This window comes from Lissotriton helveticus, chromosome 1_1 (assembly GCF_964261635.1).
Source record: "Lissotriton helveticus chromosome 1_1, aLisHel1.1, whole genome shotgun sequence".
In the NCBI taxonomy this organism is placed as follows: Eukaryota; Metazoa; Chordata; class Amphibia; order Caudata; family Salamandridae; genus Lissotriton; species Lissotriton helveticus.
In genome coordinates, this window is record NC_136057.1 from 1410228894 (window position 1) to 1410250911 (window position 22018).

At 46.1% G+C, this 22018-nt stretch overlaps 1 protein-coding gene across 7 annotated transcripts in view; it reads left to right on the forward strand.

The window, feature by feature from the left end:
- The window catches only part of DOCK6 (dedicator of cytokinesis 6), a 439831-nt gene extending 418481 nt beyond the window's left edge, over positions 1 to 21350 (forward strand). For 6 of the 7 annotated variants that reach the window (XM_078684817.1, XM_078684827.1, XM_078684835.1 and 3 more), the window contains one exon: positions 16462 to 21350. In XM_078684817.1, the coding sequence (XP_078540943.1) occupies positions 16462 to 16504 (43 nt within the window). In that variant the 3' untranslated portion in view covers positions 16505 to 21350. The remainder of the gene's footprint in view (positions 1 to 16461) is intronic. The other variant, XM_078684879.1, reaches the window with a different exon arrangement.
- Positions 21351 to 22018: the final 668 nt, after the last annotated feature.

Below are 22018 nucleotides of genomic sequence, written 5' to 3' on the forward strand. Positions count from 1 at the left end.
CATCATATATTCTGAATAGAGGACACAGATCATCCACTACACTCCATGAAGACTACAGGTCATCAGATAACGTATGTGAATGTCCCACTTCTTTGCATATAGACCATACAGATGAAGCATGCACACTTTACGAATGTCACAGATTAACAACTACAGCCCATACAAGACAAATGACATACATTCATTATATCCTTTAGAACAGTGGGACCTTTAACACCCACTGTATGCTGAAATATAATTGATAAAATCACGTGGGGACACAGGTGGTGATACAGGGCAGTGCTTATGATCTTACTATATTTAGACGAATAGATAATGACTAAAGAGCTACATAATTAAATGTTACATTTAGATGGCTACTTCTAAGTGCAGTTTCTTCACCTTTAGAATAATCCTTATGCACCACACTGGATGTGTAAGATTTTCCCAGCAATGCTCCTGCATGCCGGTAGGTTGCGTTGGGCAAGCCGCATATCCTTCAGTCCACCCTGGAAGTGATGAAGCAGAGCCGATATAGGCGTCATCCCTCCACGCTGACATTCTTTCTTTATGCTCCTTCAGATGTGGAGCCAGACTTCTGCTCTTTCTTTTCTTCATTGTTTGATTAACTTTTTGCCAGGATTTTTTCTCAACAAGTTAAAAATTAATGTGCAAGGGAACTACGTCCACTCTAAAGACTACAGGATTTAACGTAAAACACAGAAGGGTCTCCTCAACAAAAACAGAATTATGAACCAGGCTAAGGACTGAGGGTAGAAGAGAACAATAACAATGAAGAGAAATGTTCTCCAAGCCTATATATAATATCACAAATGATTAAATCCTGCAGGGACAGACCCAATAGACGCAGACCCTTTGGTACACGGTCAGCAAAATCTTGCAGGCATTCCCTGAGGACCTTTGGGCCTCCCTAGTGCCAACTACTTAGGATGCCCAGAATGCACCTGAATACATTGTTCGGTTTGGCTTGGACACCATCAGTTGCTTAGACCGAGCAGTCTGTACTAGCGTGGTCATCTGTCGTCAGGTTTGGATGAGGTCTAAAGGCTTTTCTGGGGATATCTAGGCCTCCCATATGGATATACCATTCCATGGGTCCTGTCTGTTTGGCGAGAACGCGGAATCTACCCTGGAACAGTCTAAGGATACCCGAAAAACAGCTCATTCTTCAAGACGTTCTGTTCTTACCAGGCAACTCCTTCTGCAAACCTGTCCTTCTTTTACAGACGGTTGTCATACAGATAAAGTCTGTCCCCATACTTCACCCCACCACTCGAATCCACAGCAAACCCCATTCCTTTCGCAGTAAGAGATGGGATTTAGCAGAAAACGTACTTGTCACCAGGGATCCTCTAAGTCTTCCAACGCTTCGGCAACAGCTACCAGGCAGCTTTAGCTCATCCTTAGTGGCTCACTACAACCACATAGGAGGCTGGATATAGCGTTTTCTATAGCAACAGTTTACATCAGACAGATGGGTACTTCAAATTATCCATCAGGGCTACGTCTTTTCATTCCTTTTAGACCCACAGCATCTTCCACCTACATCAAAGCAACTTTCAGAGGACTGCATGACTGTTTTACTACAGTCCTCAATGGCTATAAATATGGTGCATGTCTTGGAAAAAGGGATTGGATATTATTTCTGCTATTTCCTAGTGCAGAAGGAGGACTGATACCTTCGTCCTATTTCAGATTTTTGCCCTCTGAATGCCTTCCTGTGGAAGGGCAAATTCAAGATGCTCACATTGGCCTAGGTACTGTCTCGAATACATTCAGACGACTGGATGTTTGGGTATTTCATATACCCATCCTGCAGTACCACATATGTTACCTGTGGTGAGGGTAAGCCAGGAGCATTCCCAATTTTCAGTAAAAGCCTTCTGTAGTAGGGGATCTCTGTGTATAGTCATAATCTAGTGAATAGTCCCGCCCATGTGCGTGGACCCCGGAGCAATCAAAAATAATCTCTTAAAGTGTCGAAAAATGCAGAACTGCACAGACACTTAAGAGAGAATTAAAGACAGATAATGCAGCCTATAAAACAGGCTACACTGTCCAGTACTTCAACTAGAAATTCCACCAAAAAAATCCACAAAACAGCAAAGCCTGTACAGATTTCCCTTGATTCAGCAGCAAAAACCCTCTGGAATGATAGAGAGGAGGACCTGGACAGACAAGCCCCATAGGCTGCCATTATGTGGCTCAGAACAGGATACTGTGCCTTTAAGAGAACCTTCCAGAACTTCACAGTATCCCAGAATAGCAGGACCCTGGAGCATTGAGCTCTCCCTTTTTAAGGGTTTATTGGTGATTTTTCACTATTCTTTTCAATTTAAGTGCTTCTAAGTACTTTAGTGCTGTTCTTCTTGGTGTTTTGCTCCTGTTTGAGGTCAAATATGCCTGCATTATTTGACAAATGCCCGGAGTGCTCCAGGAAGAAGGCAAAATCAGATCCCCATGAGGTGTGTATCCTCTGCCTTCCCTCTTCCCATGTGCCAGAGGAGTGTGTGATTTGTCAAGGCTTCTCTGGCAGGACCCTGAAGGACAGAAAGAAGATCAGGCTTTAGGGCCTCGAGGAAAAAAGGCAGAAGGCGCAAGGTGGGTCTGGAGGGGCTTCTTCTGCCCGTGCTGAGGCCTCTGGGGGGCTCCCCAGGGGCAGGAAGACCAGCAAGCGTCCCCATTCTCCGTCTGGGTCGATTGCACCGACTACGACGTCGAGAGGGATTACTACAGTCTGTTCCCCGTCTCCCCAGGGCTCTGGGTCGAAGCGGCGTCGACGCTCGACGTCGAGGGACTTGAACAGGCCGCCGTCGACGTCTCCTGTGATGATTTCGTCGTCATCCTCGTCGGACTCGACGGCGAGTGATCGTCGTCGAAGGGCCCGGCGTCGGCGCTCGCCGTCGAAGCGACTTCGCCGTCGGCGAAAAGGAAAAGATAGTCGTCGAGGGGATCCTCGTCGTCGAGGAGTGGACCGCCGTCGAGGTGGATGAGGTCGCCGTCGAGGCGGAAGAGGTCGCCGTCGAGGCGGAAGAGGTCGCCGTCGAGGTGGAAGAGGTCGCCGTCGAGGCGGACGAGGTCGCCGTCGAGGCGCAAGAGGTCGTCGTTGAGGCGGACGAGGTCGCTGTCGAGGCGGAGGAGGTCGCTGTCGAGGCGGAGGAGGTCGCCGTCGAGGCGTAGAAGACGGTCGACTCCGAGGAAGAGACGCTCGACGTCGAGGGGCTGACGCTCGCCGTCTGGTCACCGTCCTTCGACGTCGAAGAGGCATGACAAGAGGCCTGATGCCATGGGAGGCTCACCAACGTCCCAGGCTGGAAAGGAAGGAGGATCACCAGGCTCGGTGTACTCCGAGGTGTATACTCCGTCGCAGAGGCCAGTTACACCTCCGCCTCCATTGCCGAGGGGTCTCCCTCCGAGGACTCCTACCCCTCCTCCTTTGCCTCCGCTTCCGCAAACCGTACCTCAACCTCAGGTGCCAGAAAGGCCACCCCCGGTTCCTCCGAGGTCGTTCTCATTGCCCAGGCTTCCGACCCCTCCCAAAGGGACACTTAAGCCGCAGGCCCCGACCAAACCTAGGGCGCCCGCTCCGGTGGAACCGGCGGATCGTCCGAGGCCTAGGAAGTCGCGGTCACGCTCCGGACGGAGAGGAAGATCGAGTAGTCGACGCAGATCCTCCACTAGATCTAGGCATCGCCATAGGAGGCGGGGATCCAGGTCCCGCACGGACTCCTCCAGGACACGTTCCTATTCACCGACCTTGTCGGATTCCCCGGGGATAAGGGTGTCTCCGGTGGACGACATCAGCACGTTCCAGGAGGTTCTCCTGAGGGGGGCTACAAAGTTGGGCATCACGGTGACGGCTCCTACACCTACGACGTCCGTGATATTTGAGACACTCCACAAGAAGCATTTGTCTCGCCCTCTACTGCCATTAGTGCCAGGTTTGGTGGAACCTGCGGAGGAGCTGTTCCTTACGCCAGCGGTGGTGAAGGCCGCTCCCTCCCGACTTCTGAAAAAGTACAGGGCCCCGGATTCGGACCCGGCTTTCCTGCTGATAGATCCAGTACCCGACTCCGTTATAGTGACGGCGGCCAGGAAGTTACACTCCACCTCCCCGTCCTCCACCGTGCCACCTGATAAGGAAAGCCGATGGATTGACTCGGCTGGAAGGAAGGCTTGTGGGACTGCATCCACGACCATGAAAGCCTCCAGCAATTCGGCTTTGCTGGGGCGGTACGACCGTGCCCTGTGGGACTCCCTGCAACAGTTCACGGACCTTCTGCCACGAGACAAGAGGGAGGACTTCCTAGAGATACTTAAGGAAGGGATGCTGGTTTCGAACCAGGTCATTAGCGCGGCTGCGGATATCTCTCTTTTGGCAGCCCATGGTTACTGCCATGGGATCAACCAGCGACGTCATGCTTGGCTCAGGCTCACGTCACTCAAGCCGGAGGCCCAGCAGCGGGTGGCCAATCTGCCTTTTTCCGGAGAAACACTGTTCGGAAAACATGCCGATGATGAGATGGCCCGCATGATGGCGGAGGCAGAGACCCTGACGGCTGTGGGCTTGGAGAAGCCCAAAGAAAAGAAGTCCTACCGACCGTTCCAGAGACGGTTCGGTGCACAGGGAAGAGGACGAGGGCAGTCTTCGGGACAGCAGCAACAACAACAGCAGCAGTTCCGGAGACCCTTCCAGAAGCGCCAGGAGGGTAGAGGTGGACAACAGTCCTCTACATCGAACAAAGGCCCGGCCGGGTCTCGACCCTGAGCGGCTACTTCCCCTTCATCCGTTACACGCTCCAGTGGGGGGGAAGCGTTCAATTTTTTTCTGGCAGAGTGGAGAAAAATTACTCAGGACAAGTGGGTGCTGAATATTGTTTGCAATGGATACAGTCTTCGGTTCACCAGCCCGCCTCCATTGATTCCTCTGGTCAGCTCGCAGTATCAACTGCGCGAGCTCCAGGCGGAGGCCGATATCCTGTTAAGGAAAAGGGCGATAGAAGAGGTACCTCTGTCTCAAAGACGAAGAGGTCTGTACTCCTGGTTCTTTCTGGTTCGCAAGAAGGACAAAGACGAGTTCAGGCCCATTCTGGACCTGCGACAGGCAAACAAGTGGATTCGCAGAGAAAAGTTTTGCATGCTGTCGTTGCATCAGATTTATCCTCAGTTGCAACAGGGAGACTGGCTTTGTGCAATAGACCTACAGGATGCGTACTTCCATGTGCCCATTGCACGCAAACACAGGAAGTTCGTGCGATTTCAAGTCGGCACCAATCACTATCAGTACACAGTACTTCCCTTCGGGCTGAAGTCTGCGCCCAGGACTTTCTCGAAGTGCATGGCAGTGGTAGCAGCACACCTGAGGAAGAACAAGGTGTTTGTCTACCCGTACCTGGACGATTGGTTAATCAAGGCCTCCTCCTTCTCGGAAGCTCAAGCGCACTTCCAGAAGACATGCATTCTCTTGAACAAGCTGGGGTTGCACATCAACATGTCCAAGTCTGTCCTGACTCCGGTCCAGTGCATTCAGTACTTGGGAGCCACCATCAATACGCTGTCAGCAAGCGTGTCTCCTTTGGAGGAGCGACGATTATCACTCCTTCGTAAGGCTCAGGCTCTTATGACCACTCCATCTACAACAGTGAGGACGGTGTCTTCTCTACTGGGATCGATGGCCTCTTGTATCTTCCTAACGCCACACGCGCGGCTGCACATGAGACCGCTGCAGGAGTGTTTGGAGGATCAATGGGATCAGAGGAGAGGATCTTGGGACGACAAGATACGACTGTCTCTGCATGCTCTTCAGTCTCTGAAGTGGTGGTGTTCAGCGGCAAATCTCCTCAGAGGGGTTCCCTTCCACAAGGACATTCCCACTCAGACTATCGTGACGGATGCTTCTCTCCAGGGCTGGGGAGCGCACTCCGGAGACCTACAGATTCAAGGGACGTGGTCCCCGACGGAGTCCACGTACCACATCAGTTTCCTGGAACTCAGAGCGGTTCACTTGGCGCTGAAGGCCTTTCACCCGTCCTTCCAGACCAACTCTCTGCTTGTACAGACGGACAATACGACCACGATGTATTACCTCAACAAGCAGGGGGGCTCGAGATCACGCACTATGTCGCAGGAGGCGCAGGCGATCTGGCATTGGCTTCTGGCCCGAGGACTGACGATAACGGCTACCCATCTGCCAGGTGTGCAGAATGTTCAGGCAGACGCACTGAGCAGACTGATTCAGGAAAACCACGAATGGGTCATAAACGACGAAGTACTAGGAGAAGTCTTCGCAAGGTGGGGAACTCCCGACGTAGATCTGTTCGCCACCGCAGAAAACAGCAAATGCCGAGACTTCGCCTCCAGGTACTACCAGCAGGGGACGCTGGGGAGTGCGTATGGATCAACTGGTCGAACAGCTTTCTGTACGCTTTTCCACCCATTCCCCTGATTCCGGCGGTGCTCATCAAACTGTCCCAGTCCAGGGCGCGGATGATCCTGATTGCCCCAGAATGGCCCAGGCAGTGGTGGTTCACGGACCTGCTTCACCGGTCTCTCCTTCCTCACATGCGGCTGCCGTGCAGGCCGGACCTTCTCACGAAGTTCGGGGGGCAGATGTTGCATCCCAACCTCTCGTCTTTGAGTTTGGCGGCATGGCTCCTGAGATAGTGCAATATGGCCATCTGAATCTCCCAGAAGATTGCATGGACATACTGAAGGAGGCTAAGCGACCTTTCACTAGGACTTCTTATGCTTATAAGTGGAAGCGGTTTTGCATCTGGTGCAAGTCCAAGAGCTATGACCTGACGACATGTAAGGAAGATGTCATCCTTCCATATCTTCTACATCTGGCGCAGTCTGGCCTTAATGTTCATTCCATTAAGGTTCATCTGGCTGCATTGACTGCCTACAGGAAATGCCCTTCACAGACTTCCTTCTTCCAGATCCCTGTGATTAAAGATTTTTTGGAAGGCTTGAAGAAAGTGTTCCCTCCTGTCAGGCTTCCTTCGCCTTCATGGGAATTGAATGTGGTGCTGTCCAGATTGATGAAGGAGCCTTTTGAACCTATTCATAAGGCTTCGTTGCAGCACCTGTCCTGGAAGGCGGCGTTCCTCGTGGCCATTACATCGGCCCGCAGGGTGAGTGAAATTCAGGCGTTATACTGTATTTCATGCTGCTAAGGTTGTTATGCGTACTCACCCTAAATTTCTTCCCAAGGTTATTTCTGATTTTCATGTCAACCAGACTATAACTTTGCCTACGTTTTTTTCAGAATCCTTCTTCTCCAGCGGAAAGGTCTTTACATTCCCTGGATGTTAGGAGGGTATTGAAGTTTTATCTGGATAAAACCAAAGATATTCGTAGGTCGGACCAATTGTTTATCAATTATGGATCAGTCAGGACGGGTCTTGCTACCTCTAAACAGTACATCTCGAGGTGGATTGTGTCCTGCATAAAATTGTGTTACCAAAAGGCTAATAAGACCTTAGGGGGCAAACCTAAGGCTCATACCACCAGGGGCAAAGCTGCCACGACGGCTTTGCTTCGTAATGTTCCCATTGCAGAGATCTGAAAGGTGGCCACTTGGAAGTCGGTCCATACCTTTGCTAAGCATTACTGCCTGGACACTGATGCCAGGGCAGATGCTCAGGTTGGGCAGGCTTCGCTGCGAAATCTGTTTGCACAATAGTGGTGTTATTTCTCGTTTCTCCACCGCCGCTTTGGTGTGGGGATGGGCTTGCCATTCTATTCACTAGATTATGACTATACACAGAGATCCCCTACTACAGAAGGAGTAGTTTCTGTCCTGTAACTCCAGTTCTGTAGTAGGGGTATCTCTGTTATAGTCATAAGCGCCCGCCCGCCTCCCCGGTGGAGAGAGATATTCATGTAAGGAATGCTACAGGTCTGGCGTGTTACGCCTTCAAAAAGAACTGAAAGTAAAAGGGACCTGCAGTGCATTCTGGGATACTGTGAAGTTCTGGAAGGTTCTCTTAAAGGCACAGTATCCTGTTCTGAGCCACATAATGGCAGCCTATGGGGCTTGTCTGTCCAGGTCCTCCTCTCTATCATTCCAGAGGGTTTTTGCTGCTGAAGCAAGGGAAATCTGTACAGGCTTTGCTGTTTTGTGGATTTTTTTGGTGGAATTTCTAGTTGAAGTACTGGACAGTGTAGCCTGTTTTATAGGCTGCATTATCTGTCTTTAATTCTCTCTTAAGTGTCTGTGCAGTTCTGCATTTTTCGACACTTTAAGAGATTATTTTTGATTGCTCCGGGGTCCACGCACATGGGCGGGACTATTCACTAGATTATGACTATAACAGAGATACCCCTACTACAGAACTGGAGTTACAGGACAGAAACTACTCCTTCAGCCTCACTAGTGCCTCTCAGGTTTTCGCGTAAATGGTGGCAGTGGTCGCAGTACAATTTAGGATGTCTTAGAGAACGTATTTGAGACTATTGCGGAGTCTATTTGATACTCTTTTCTCCGTTTTTTTTTTCATGGGTTTCATCGGCCATTTGGGTTTAAACCCCTCCTTATCAGACGTATTCCCTGGACATCCCGTCAGACGTATTTCCTGGAAAACCCTCGATGCAGTTGCCATCTTCAGATTTTTTTTTTCCATAGTTGGGTCTGGAAGCCTAAGTGAGAACTCTGGAGTTGAGGAAGAAGAAATTGGGAAAATAAAAGCAGTTTTTAACAGAAAATAACCATTGAGGAAAGACGGTGGACTATGACTGATAAGAAGGAGAAAACACAGAGCAGTGCCCAAAAGCCACAGAGTAACTCCGAGGTGAGAAGGCCGATGCAACTAGACTGCGTGGTCTGAGAATGAAAAGGGGCATTGGAGCATACCCCTTTAAGATTTTGCCCCAAGTGCCATCACAAGTACGCCAAGAAGCTCTGAAACTTCTTACTCCCTAAGGACCACTGTGCGAAGGTTTGTGTGACTGACATACGCAAATTTCTTGCCCAAAACCATCAGGGCAAGGCAGAAGCAGAGGTGGCCACACTATGTGATGGCATTGCCTCAGAGGAAGCAGGAGTTCTTAAAATAGCTTAGGCTATAAAGCGACAAGGAGGATAGCTTGGAGACAGAGGAGGCCCAACGAGAAGAACTAGACCTCGAGGAGTTGATCGAGGGCCAGATTAGCAAGAGCCACAAGCAAACACTGAGGTAGGAGCACAGACAGAATGTAAAACTTCAGGGCCGAGACACATCAGAATCAAAAGCATGGGAGAGAGACGGCAAAAAGCAGCTAGGCGCTGTCCTGGAAGACCGAGCCCACAATGGCACTAGAGTGCCAATCGACATCGACACCAAAGGTCGCTGGAACACCAAAGTACTCGATTTTGGCACCGAAAAGTTCCTCAACGTTGACGTCAAAACCCAGAGAAGAAACCAAATTTGACGCCGAAAGGCAACCGCTTGAGGTCGACTGAAAAAGGAAGCATCTTGAGGCAGAATTCAAAGCCCTAATCAAGAAAAAGAGGACCATTGATAACTTCAGGGATCCAGGATTGCACTAGAAAAGCGGGTGGAAGCAGATGAAGAAGAGGAGCTGGAAACCCCCATGACCTGCGAGCTGCAGGAACAGATGGAAGAGGAGTTCTTCGACCTGGAGGAGGAACAGGAGGGCCTCTCATGAATAGTAGAGACAACAGATGACTAGCAGGACATCTATGTGGCTTGCCAGATGGAGGGGTGGAATCTTGTCCATCAAAACCATCACCACTAGATGACATCACTGCATACAATGAATTAGTATAGAGAGGTGCGGGCACTTATGGGCTTCTGCTGGAAGAGGAACAATCAGAAGCATGTCTCCTCCTTGAAACCTGCTACCTGAGCAGAAGAGAAACCAATGTCTCACAATGCTTCCTAGCATGCTGGACCAGGGCAGGGGAGCGTTTAAGGAGCCATCTGCATCCAAGGCAAACAACTCGAAGAGTGGAGAAAAAGTACATCTGCTCATCAAAGGATTCACCCTACAAAAGGGGGAACGTGTCTGCTGAATCCCTCATCGTGGCAACAGCACGCAAAAGAGGAAACACCCCCATGTCTACAGGACTATCTCCTGACAAGGAAAGCAAGAGAGTAGACATGGTGGGGAGAAAAACGGAAAGATTGGCAACAACGCTTTGGCAGATACCCAACTCAAATGCTCTGTTAAACAGATATGCCCACCAACAGTGGGAGGAAATGGAAGAGCTGATGGAGCCCCTGCCAGAGGAGTTCAAAAAGAGGACAACTGCAGTGTTGCAGAAGGGCAAGGCAATAACCTACACATGCTTGAAATCCACGCTGTACGCTGCAGACACTGCCAGTAGACAGCTCTGCACGGCCACCACCTTGAGGAGACACGCTTTGCTGAGAATTTGGGGATTTAAACTACAGGTACAATCAGCCATAATAGACATATCCTTCACAGGGGGTAGACTAATTGTGGAGGAGGTAGATGAAGCCCTTAGGCGCGTGAAAAAAGATATCAATGTAAGAGCACATTCTGGGGAGGCATGACCCAGAGAAAGAGGATGACTTCAAAGGGAGCCTTGCAAATGCAAACTACTCACGCAACCTTTGGCAACCAATGGCGTGAGATCACCAATCTTCCATAATGGCAGTATCGCTCAAGCTAGCACTTTTGCAGCCGTGGAAAAGGAAGAGGGGGAGCCCTGAGAGGAAAAAACTGTCCTAACAAGTGACTGTCCACAAAGAACTCTCATACACATGTCACCAGTCGGCGGAAGCATCGGAGGATTCCTGAAGGAATGGGAGGAGAACATCTCTGACAAATAAATACTATATTATAAAATATGAATACTTCATATAGTTAACAAAGTCACTTCCAACACCACCATCAAAGACAAAGTGGATTAAATTAGGCGAACAACAATGTGTACAACAGGAAATAAAAGACCTATTAAGCAAAGAAGCTGTAGAGATGGTACCCCAGAACCAAAGACTCAAAGGGGTTTACTCATATTATTTCCTGGTACCAAAACCGGACAAGACGTTAAGACAAATACTGGACTGTAAACAAGTTCATAAAGACACAAAAATTCAAAATGATAGCACTGCAAGATATCATCCCTCTAATCGGGGAAGGAGACTACATGGAAACCATAGTCCTCAAGGTCCCCTACCTACTAGTGAAAAAGCAACACAAAAATTCCCCCGGTGTATAGGGAACTGGATACACTACCAATTACCAATTCAAGGTGCTACCATTCAGAATAAAATCAGTTCCATGAGTATTCCCCAAATGTCAACCAGTAGTCGCACCACACCTCATGTAATTGGGAATACACTTCTACCCATACTTAGTGGCTAGTGAAAGCCAAGACAAGTAACCAGTGCAGAGAGAATATCAACAAGGTCATACAGACTCTACGTTCACTAGGGTTCTCCTCAAATTACGAGAAATCACAAAACCCAGACACAAAGAAAACATTCCTGGGGTAGTCTTGGACTCTCAGACCATGAAGGCGAGGCCAGTGGACAAGAGGGTCAAATCGATCATGGAGCAGTGCCTCCTTTAACAGAAGGGGCAGTATCTGACAATGAGAACAGTGAGTAAAATGATGGGCATGATGGCCTCTGCAAGACTACAAATGAGACCAATACAAGAATGGGTTTAACAACAATGGTCACAATCAACCGAGAGTTGGGATGATCTAGTGGTTGTTACGGAAGATGGTTGAGTGACACATGCAATGTTGGAAACCTCAAAACCTAACAGTGTGGAAACCTTTCAAATCACCAACTCCCTCAGTGACCATCACAACGGATGCATCCCACGTCTCATGGAGAGCTCACATGAACAAGCTAAACATCAAAGACCACTGGCACTTTGAGGAAGTAGTGCAGCACATAAATGTGCTGGAACTGAAGACAGTGTTTCTAGAGCTGAAGGCCTTCCAGAAACATATAACAGGAAGGACAGTTTTTATTCAAACAAACAACACAGCAAAGAACTACAGCTATTGCGGATCTTCCAGATCTGGGGGACATTTGCAACACACAAGAATGCGATATGCCAAACATTTGCATCCACGTTCTACCACCCAGAGTCACTGGGGAACGCCCTGTCGATAAATTGGTCAAGGAAACATGCTTACTGCTTTTCACCTATTCCAATGATACCTAAAGTGATAAAAAAGTGCAGACAGGAACAGGTCGACCTAATCCTGAGAGCCCCACAATGGACTCGACAGACATAGTTCTCAAACCTCATGGAGATGTCCCAAGGACAGCATATCGCACTCTGAGCAGAGACCTGTTAACAATTCAAGAGGGACAGGTATGCCACCCAGAATCAAACACACTAAGGCTAGCAGCATGGCTCCTGAGGGCTTAGAGTTTGGCTTCCTTAAGTCGCCATGGAGAGCGATGGACATTCTAAAGGAAGCATGGCCACTAAAAACTAGGAAATGCTACAGCAACAAGTGGAAGAGGTTTCAACAAAGTTGCCACAGGATGCCACAGTGATTAGGTACATGACACATCTGCTAGACTAGTATCTCTCCTAAACCTCTTTCAAAAGTCCACCTAGCAGTAATTTGTAGCGTACACAAGAGGCATACTATTGAGAAGTTTCTTTACAACACCAGTGGTAAAACGCTTACTAGAGCGAGCAAAGAAAGTAGTAACCCTAAGAAGCAGGCCAATGCCTACATAGAACCTGAATTTAGTACTCACACAACAAATGGCATCACTCTCCGAACCAATGCAGAATGCATGATTGACATTTCTAACCCTCAAAACGCTTTCCTCATCACTATGACCTTACTAAGGAAGGTAGGTGAAATAAGAGCTTACCATCCCGGAGCCATATCTGCGGATATATAGAGACAAATTAGTAATGAGAAAAAACCCAAGGTTCATACCAAAGGTGGTATTGAAGTTCCACGTTAACCAAGCCATCTACATACCAGCTTTTTTTCAACAGCCTAAATGAGAAACAGAGATAGCATTGGTCACACTAGATGTCTGCAAGGCAATTATGTACTAGTTGTAAAGAACAAAAGCCATCAGGAAAGGAGAACAGTTCTTTGTGTCCTTTGCACCCACAAGAAGGCTATTTAGGGTCACAAAGGGAACTGTTGCATGACTGATAGTACAGACAATGTAATATTTTCACATGGCAGTGGCTAAAAACCTTACAGAGAGGCAAAAAAGCACATTTGACAAGGACAAAAGGAGCAACGCTCGCATTCCTAGGCAGCGTAGCACTAGAAGACATTTGTGCAGCGAAACATTACTGCGTGGACATTCAGATCAACAGGAAGGCCGAAATGAGGCACATAGTTCTGAAACCTTTGTTTGTAAACACACTCTCTAAAGGACCCAGCCTACCCACGGGAAAAAATACTGCTATGTAATCAATGTACAGTATGTGAATTCAGAAAAGATTCACACTACAAAATATAATGGTGACTTAATGTCAGTAGTAGTTTTGCAAAACTACTCCTACCGGTAAACCAACCATTTCGATTCTGTCAGTGGTAGTGATGACATCTCCCTGAAAGTTAAAGCATCAGCCACATGTTTCCACAATGAAGCCAAGGCTCAGGATAGCTACTACAAGATCCCATAGTCCAGTGGCCCTCCCAGCAAGACTTGGCGGGGTCAAAATGTGGTCAGGTACAGGCAAATAGTTAATAGATTTGAGATCTTTCTGCACAACTTTCCTAGCCATTAATAATCTGCCTAAGCAAAGAGGCTGCTGAGCAGAAACTGTTGATGTTGAGCAGTCTAATTATTGCTTCAACCACACAATGAATTTCATCTCTGCAAGAAGCTCGGGTCCAAGCCATCAAACTATTGTACCATGATCACCGATCATAGCCCTGTTATTCAGTATTGAGCAGCTTAAGCAGTAAAAGTCTGCCTCTTCTGATCACACTGCATCTCAATAAGGTTTCACTAAACCACTCACACTACAGGTGGCTTTCTTGCAACTACAAAAGGCCCTCTGTTCTCCTTTCCCTGATACTTATTGGATAAGAGCTCCATGCCCAGTGATTCTCTGGACTTTATGACCCTTCTAATTGAACTTGTTCAAATCTTCCCCAGTCCCAGCACTGTGTTAATTCCTATAGGCGATCCTTGCTATATAGATTACAAGAGCCTTTCCTCCTTGAAAGAGCATTGGTTTTAATGAGTTGGTTTATTTTCCTGTGATACAGAAAGTTGATGGCCCAATGGTCCCAGATGTCTTTGGGCCTTAAGATGTCAAAAGTGAAGTTACTAAGCTGCACAAGAGACCCATGCACTGTGTGTCCAGGCCTGTTTGGTTCATCCATACACCCTGTCATCTCTGAGGTGACAAACCAAGTCTCCAAACATGTTTATGAGCTTCCTCCAGCATCTCTTAAGTTCTCTGAACTTAATTGTGGCTGATCACTACAAGTACAATTAGGGACCCTCACCATTTATGGGACAGGGCAAATGCAGCCCTTCAGAAGCATGTGATAAATGAATGGTTGGTCATGTCCATAAAGCCAGCACCACAGCCTGTTTTACTTCTGAAAGAAACTCCTTCACTCAGCTGGTCTTATCCGAAGATCTTATTTTTGGTTTCCCGTGATTCAGGACTACTCCACCAACAGCATTCTGTGTAGACATTTTACACACCTCTTATCAGGGTACTGAAACAGACATTCCCTTTATCTGCATTGTCTGTGTATAGTTGGTGATAGACTATTGCAGCCTATCTGAAAGCCAGATGCAAAAATGTTACTTCCTGGATGGGCGGTTCCTCACTTTCTTGACGGATATTTCATGAACGACCACTTGAGGTACTTCCTCTGTGCCTTCCCTCCAGCCGCCTCAAGATCAGGGTGGTCCGTTCACCTTTGTATTTCCTGCATGGCACTGCCAGTTCGACCCTCTGTGGTCCTGCGCCTCCATCAGAAGGCGGCGACATCTTCAAGTAATCCCTGCAATCACAGTTTTTTTAAATGTTTTGTTTTTCATATATGATTCACTTTTTAAACTCGTGCTCCAGTACTTCAGTGATGAATGACCACTTTCAAATGACAAATTCAAAACTTTTGTAAATCTATTTTAATAATCATGCAATTAAATTCAGTAGCCCTCATTCTCGCACATTAATAATGCATTCCTATGTGTTAGATGTTTTCACCTGTTGAAAATTGTAGCAAATAAAACACAGCCAAAACTCCCCAGGCAAGCAATTCAATTCAGCATTAGCTACAAACTCTGTATGGACTGACACTCATGACTGTTGACATCACCCATGCACTTACACCACAATTAACTTAGTACAGTCTCACGCCATGAACTGCATGATTCCTGAGCAACCATCCTACCCCCAAATAGCCCCTCTCCTTTGACTACCTGGATGCTCTGGCTGCTGGTAGGAAACCCTCAGTGAGGTCCCAAGATAGGTGCATTTGGCTCTCCTTCAGAAAAAGGGCGGTCTCTAAGAGAACAAATCCCCCGACTTACTTTGTGGACAATCTTGGGTCCTTCGTGAAACATTTGACTGAACCAGACAGCCAAAGTGGCACTGAGAAGACCTATTAAGTGGTAGTAGATGCAAATAAAAGCAGACAGGGAAGTTGTTTCTTCTCCAACGAGGCCATCGAGATGAATCTAAAGCCGTCAGCTATAGGGATTCTAAACATAATGCTTTCCAATCTCAGGGCTAGCTGAGCCCTTAGCCCAGTCCATGCTCTCCTCAAAAATAACTTTCCTAATCCGTATCAGTTCTCTTAAGTCCTGCATATTTTAGAAACAAACATAATTTTCCTTTTGTTCTCTTATTTTGACCCGTTGTTGGTGCCTCAGTTCCACCTTAGTAAGGAAAAGCATTTTCCAGTCTTCTTTCTGCACCCCCATACTATTTTTGCCTTTGGTATTTCTTAGCAGAATTGATGTGAAGAGAAGTCCTACCTTTCTGCTTGGACGTGACCAATGACCTCTGTTCCTATGAGTGGTGGCGTGGTTGCAGGGAAGGCAGCCTGCACACAATCCCTGCATAATGGATAATATTATGTGCCTTGCCTGTCCTTGGCTGCCTTCTCCCCTCCTTCCTTGCTTTCTTTCTTTTTGCCTGGAATCAGCTATTGGTTGGAAATTAGTGAGATCCAGGTTATTGGTATGGGATAAAGTTATCTTCATAGTGACTCTGATACTCTTATCCACCATCTCCTATTCACCACACCCACCCACCGCTTTCTCACTAGTCAGAATATTAGAGTGGTGGGCATCTTACATGAGACAGTTGGTCAGGGCGCATGCGGTCAGGAGTACCAACGCGCTTACTACATGCACATGAATTGTGTAGATCAGCAAGAAACCGTTCCCAGTCTCGCCACAAGATGCTAAAGTACCCACCCGCTGTGTATACCAGAGCACCTTGCATTTTGAGTAACGTGGTCACCAGAAATATATTTTTATCCTTTCTCTCCCATCTCTTTCGTTTCCACAGAAATTCCCTGAACCGCTCAAGCCTACGCAAGATTGACGGCTGATGAAGGAATACTACTATCCCAGGATATGAAGGACCCGCCGGTCGGCCATGGAGGAATTAACCACTAGATCGAAAAGCTTTCTGCAGCGACAGCCTTTCAGGGGTTCCATGCCCCGTCCTACACAAACACTAAGCAATACCAAGGTGCCTTCCTATGTCTCGCACTATTTTGGATCAATGGTGTACAGCCTGTCTCCTAAACAGGCCTTCCAAGTGCTGGAACCTTTCTCTTCTGCTGTGGGCATCCTTTGGTTCTCTGCCTCAGTTATCTGGGCTCTAGCCTGACTGTGGAACTTCTTCTAAACCCTGCTGAAATTACTAATGTGGGGCATTAAAATTTGACTGGGAAACTGGGGCATCAGTTTCTCATGTTTTGCACGGTTCCCCTTCAGTGCACCTTGTTTACGGCAGTGTCCAGAAGGACCAACTGCTTTGCCGCCCTGCCTTTGTTTTTTTTTGTTGTTTTTTTTTATTTAATTTAAAAGTTTTTGGCCTAATTCTGAAGGCTTCCTTTCCTAAATTTACTGTATGTGTATGTGCTTTATTTTCAGCTTTATATGGGACACCATGAGCACAACGGTTGAAATTCTATCTCTTGTTGTCTCTTTTCTCTGCTAGTTTTTCTTCTCCTTAACTTTTTGTGGCCACATCAGTCAGCCTCTGTTCTCCATTCCCCAAACTATATAGGAAAAACAGATTGGGATGTTATTTTATTTTATACTGACATTGAGAATCTCCTGTAAATTTCGAGAGACATGGTGTGTTTTGTAACGTAAATAAGCACTGACAGGATCTTTTGCGGTTACTAATATTGAAGGCGTCAAGGGTGAGATTTCATGAATTGTCATCTCTCATGGACTTTAAGGTAATAGATGTTGAAAGGTACCTCTGGGGGTGCAAGCAATGTCACAGCCGACTTGTCAATTCTTAAAGGATGCCTGGTGGAGAAGAAGCATCATTTTAGGCCAAATGCAGGACGATGAGATCGCGGAGTAATGTCTGGGCAGTGTAGTAGCTGTCATCTGTTTCCCATATGAGCATTCTCATATCTGTGGTTTCAGAGATGTCATCTCAATCTGCTTTTCCGTGAACATTATGGACAATGTCACTGATCCTGAATTATTCCTTGGTGGCATAAAGGCATTAACTTGCAGTCCGCAAGAAAGCTGTCTCAGGATTAGCTCCCTTATTGTTCCCGCCAGCAAAAAAGTCCGTCCCTTACCCGAGCTGTCTTCGGCGCACAACACTATAAGCATTTTGCACTAAAGGGTTTTGAGTGGAAGGGGGACCGAAGGAAAGAGAAAAGGTATTCGATTTTTTTTCAAACTCAGACCTGCCCTACTCAACCAAAAAAAAAAAAAAAACGATTTGGCAACGGTTTTTAGAAGTCTGGGAGATGTATTTTGATGAACACTCTCTAATTTTAATCATAAAAAAAACTTTTTTTCGTAGAATTAATAAATAGTTATGCTGAAAGAAGTCGGTGGTGTGCAGCTCTTTTTTTCCTTTTTTCTTCTGCAAACCCCTATGGTTTTACTGGGAGGTTGTGTGCCTTTTGAAAAGGACCACCCACTCCTCGTGTCAAAAATAAGATTAAAAACAATTCTCCCGTATCTGGTGTGAAAGTTCTGCATATGGGGGCTTGATAATCTCTTAGCATCTTGAAAATCTCTCTCAAAAGAAATATTGAAATCAGTAGTATGGCCCAAATAAAAATCTATCTCTTAGTTAACCTCATGAAAGTAGGGTTAAGACTACTACTATGATGAGTAGCAAGTTCAGAAAAATATATTTTGGTTTGTGTTGTATATCATTGAAAGTAGTTTTATCTAGAGAAGGTTACTGCCTCTGGCAGCCATGTTAAGCATATGTCTAGGAGGGTCGCGTTTTTAGGATAGCCACATGAAATTAATTTGCATACAATGAATCTGAATGCAGTTAATTTATTTAGTAATTAGCTATCTTAAAAATATGGTAGAGATCCAGCCCTCCGGATCAGAGTTTAACACTCCTGCCGTTGGGTATCACACCTTTTCCGCCTCTGGACTGCTCCTTCTTACCCATCAACCCCTGCAGTGCTTCCCACTTTTGGCAGTACATGCTAAAAGTAGGAAAGGACATCCGCTTAGGTCTTTTGAGGCGTCCCATTTTAACTAAATAACTGCTGGCAAATCGTGTTTTTGCTTCTGGGAATACAAATGGAAAGAAAAAAATAATTAAGTAGTTAGCCAATATGGAAGTAAGGTACCTCAAAGATCATTGTAATTGGGGGCCAAGGTAGTTTGTGAAGCTGAAGTGGGCACCAGTATTGCTTTAATAAAATGGGGGGTTGTCAGAATTAAAAGGGTACCCCTTTTGATATTGCTTTTTATTTTAATATACCCTTCCTATTTTCATGTAGCTGTTTAAAGAGGAGTGTGTTACAATAAGATGCCCCTTTTTTAATCTTTCCCCTAAAAGGAGGCCAGGGCAGAATTCAGCTTCAAAAATGGGATGTGGCCATAAGACCTTTCTTTTTAAAACGAAGAACATGTGTGAAAAATAGAAACGTATTGAACCAAAATCATGGGTGAAAATAAACTGATTTTTACCTTGAGCACCTCAGATTCAACAGATTTTTTACCTTGAGCACCTCAGATGCAAGGTCTACCGTCTGGCACAAGGGATAAGGAAATGGAATTTTATGGTTTAGCGTTTTACCCCCATCCGAAAACTGTGCTATGAGTTTTGGCAGATGCCTCCAAAAATCTGATATGGAGCAAGGTGTTAATGTTCCTCCCATTCAGACATTTCCCGAAACATATGAAAGCTTGTCAGCGCTGTACGAAAAAGTCACTAGAAAGGAAACATGTGTATCCCTAGTAGGATGCAGTAATGGAGGAAAATGTGTAAAGGGGAAGCAATTTTGTCCCTTATTCATTCGCTATAAAAAAAAAGCACTAGAGAGAGCACTACACTTTGAAAGAGGTAAAGCATATCTATTTTAAAATCTGCATACATTCAATATGAAAAATATGAAGGATATATGATAGGCAGTAATAAAAAAAGAAAGAAAATGTACAACATCTTTTAGCTGAGAATTTAGATTTTGCTACTGAAGATAACAGTTAAGTTGCAAAATTTGCCTGAACTCCAGTAGCCAAGGGATGGAAATTTAGAGTGGGTGTCTTGTGGTGTTGCCGGATCCAAAATGGCCTCCCTGTTGGCTCTCCTGCTTGTTATAGCCGCCTACCCAGTGAAGGTGGCTATGACGATTTACATTTTGTCCAGCTTCAACAGAAGGCCTAGAGTTTATTGGGTCGTTCAATGCCTGCTGCTTGAATACGCCCCCTGCTTGTACTATTTAATTATTTTGCTTGTTTTATTTAATTAATTTGCTTGTTCTATTAAATTAATTAGCACGGGATGCAAGTTGCAGGAAGATCATGCTCACCCTCAGTATCTGGAGTGGGAATGTTGTTCAACAACTCACATGATCTAACAAAATTGTTGTACGGTGTTTAGATGCCAGAAAAATAATTTTCTAGGAATGTTGGAGGTATTAAACTGGCGGGAAAATCAGATTCCCGCTCCAAACAGTCAGTTAGTGACTTTGTCTTAGAAGAATTTATTGACTCTAGTTGGTATGCACTGTTGGTCGGCAACAGAAATTTCTCATGAAACGGTTTTTATATTGTATTTTCCAGGAGAAAATTAACACAGACCATTTTTATAGAGCTGAAAAGTTTGAACTGCCTTCCTGCAATCTCGAGTCTTGTTAAACAACAAAACGAAAACTATCACCTAGTTTCTCTTATTTGCTGCAACACATTTATTGGGAACAAATAAGCAGAGAGGTAACATAAAAACATATGGAATGTCTCCTAATGTAGCTTATGGATTGAAATTGAAACCATATACCTTATTTGGAGGGGTTGCCGCCTATGTTTACTCCGGATCGGGGTGCATTGTGATTCTTGGCATTCGCATACTGCTCTGATTGCACATAATTTCATTCAGCCACGAAATTGATACGTAGATACTACTAAGCATGTGTACGCCAAGAAAAATGCCTTTAACTGTGATTTTCCTCAATAACACCCCAGTTTCGGAACAAGTCTGGCTGCTTCCCTCCAAAAGACTACAGGACCAAAGGCTTATATACCCGATTCCTAAGCATAGCTGTGTATTTAACTCCTTTCCTCTGCACCTCTGACACCACTTATTGCCCCAGACCGGATATTTCTGGAGTGTCTCTTTCAGTGTATGTGAGCCTTCTTGCAATCCCAGCATGCACTGCACTAAATGTGTTTCCTGCTCTTAGGCTAGGTTGAGTATTGGATGATTAGACTGGAGCTGTTGCCAGTCTGTAGTTGCTTCAACTTTGACTGCAGTGTCTCAGGGTGTTGCTTGAGAGGCTCAAAAATGGAGTTCTGGTTGGTGCCCATCAAGTGTGCCTTTGTGTACGCCCATCTCCACAATTGATGCCATTTTGCCTTATTTCAAGCATCATTGTACATCGAACACTACCCAAACCCTTTTCTAAAACCTGCACCAAAAATCTAAATAAATGAAGCTGCCTACATGAAGGAGGGCATATTGGGGGGCAGGTGCCCCCCATAACCTGTGCCCAATCTACTTTGTACAGTATTGTGCATTTTTCTGATATCCGATTGTTCTTATGCTGTTTTTTGTTTGCAATTGTTTTTTATTTGGGGTTGGGGTGATGGAGTGTTGCGAAGCACCCCTTCAATTTTTCTGAGGGTGTCACAGCATCTTCCTGGTGGGACTCTGCAAGTCTACTGTAAAATAACCTATTGTGCTATTTATGGAGCAATAAACCTCTTTTTGGATACTTTCAAACCTTATGATTCTGTTTTTTTAAATGAGTGAAAGTGCTGGTGGAGGCAGAATTTAATGGTCATGTAAACTGTTTACCTATTGCTGCATTGGGTTAAAGGCTGTCAGTTTTGAGATTTGATGCAGGCATTCGAATTATGATATATGTGTGACATCCTGTCCCTTTCTCTTCTTCTCTTGGTTCTTAGAAAGGGCCCAAGTGGGACTTATTTTATATAAAGGGGGCTGTGTGCATTCCAGAGAGCAGTAAGAAACCTCACGGGTACGGGAAGCAAAGGGGAATGCAGGCAAATCACACGTCCCCATTGCCATATTAACGCTTCCCCCCCATTGTACTGTATCGTAGCGCTTACTACATTACTGTTCTGATCTGCACAGCACCTACATCTTAAACAGGCATTAAATAACAGTGTGATCCTGTCCTAGTGCAGTGTAACTGTATTTTAAGATATTGTGGGATTAAATGGTGAAGAGGCTGGTGGTGGTTCTGCAGGATGCTCTCGCATGTTCTTAACCATCTGAGGTATATCTGATAAGGACTACTAGCCGCAGATTTCTTCACGTAGAATTATCCCCAGGCGTGAGACTGGATCCAGAAACTTTTTGCCACAGCATCCCTGTGCGCCGGGGGGCAGGGTGGCATCAAGCGACTACGCCCAGGCGTCGTCCACGTACG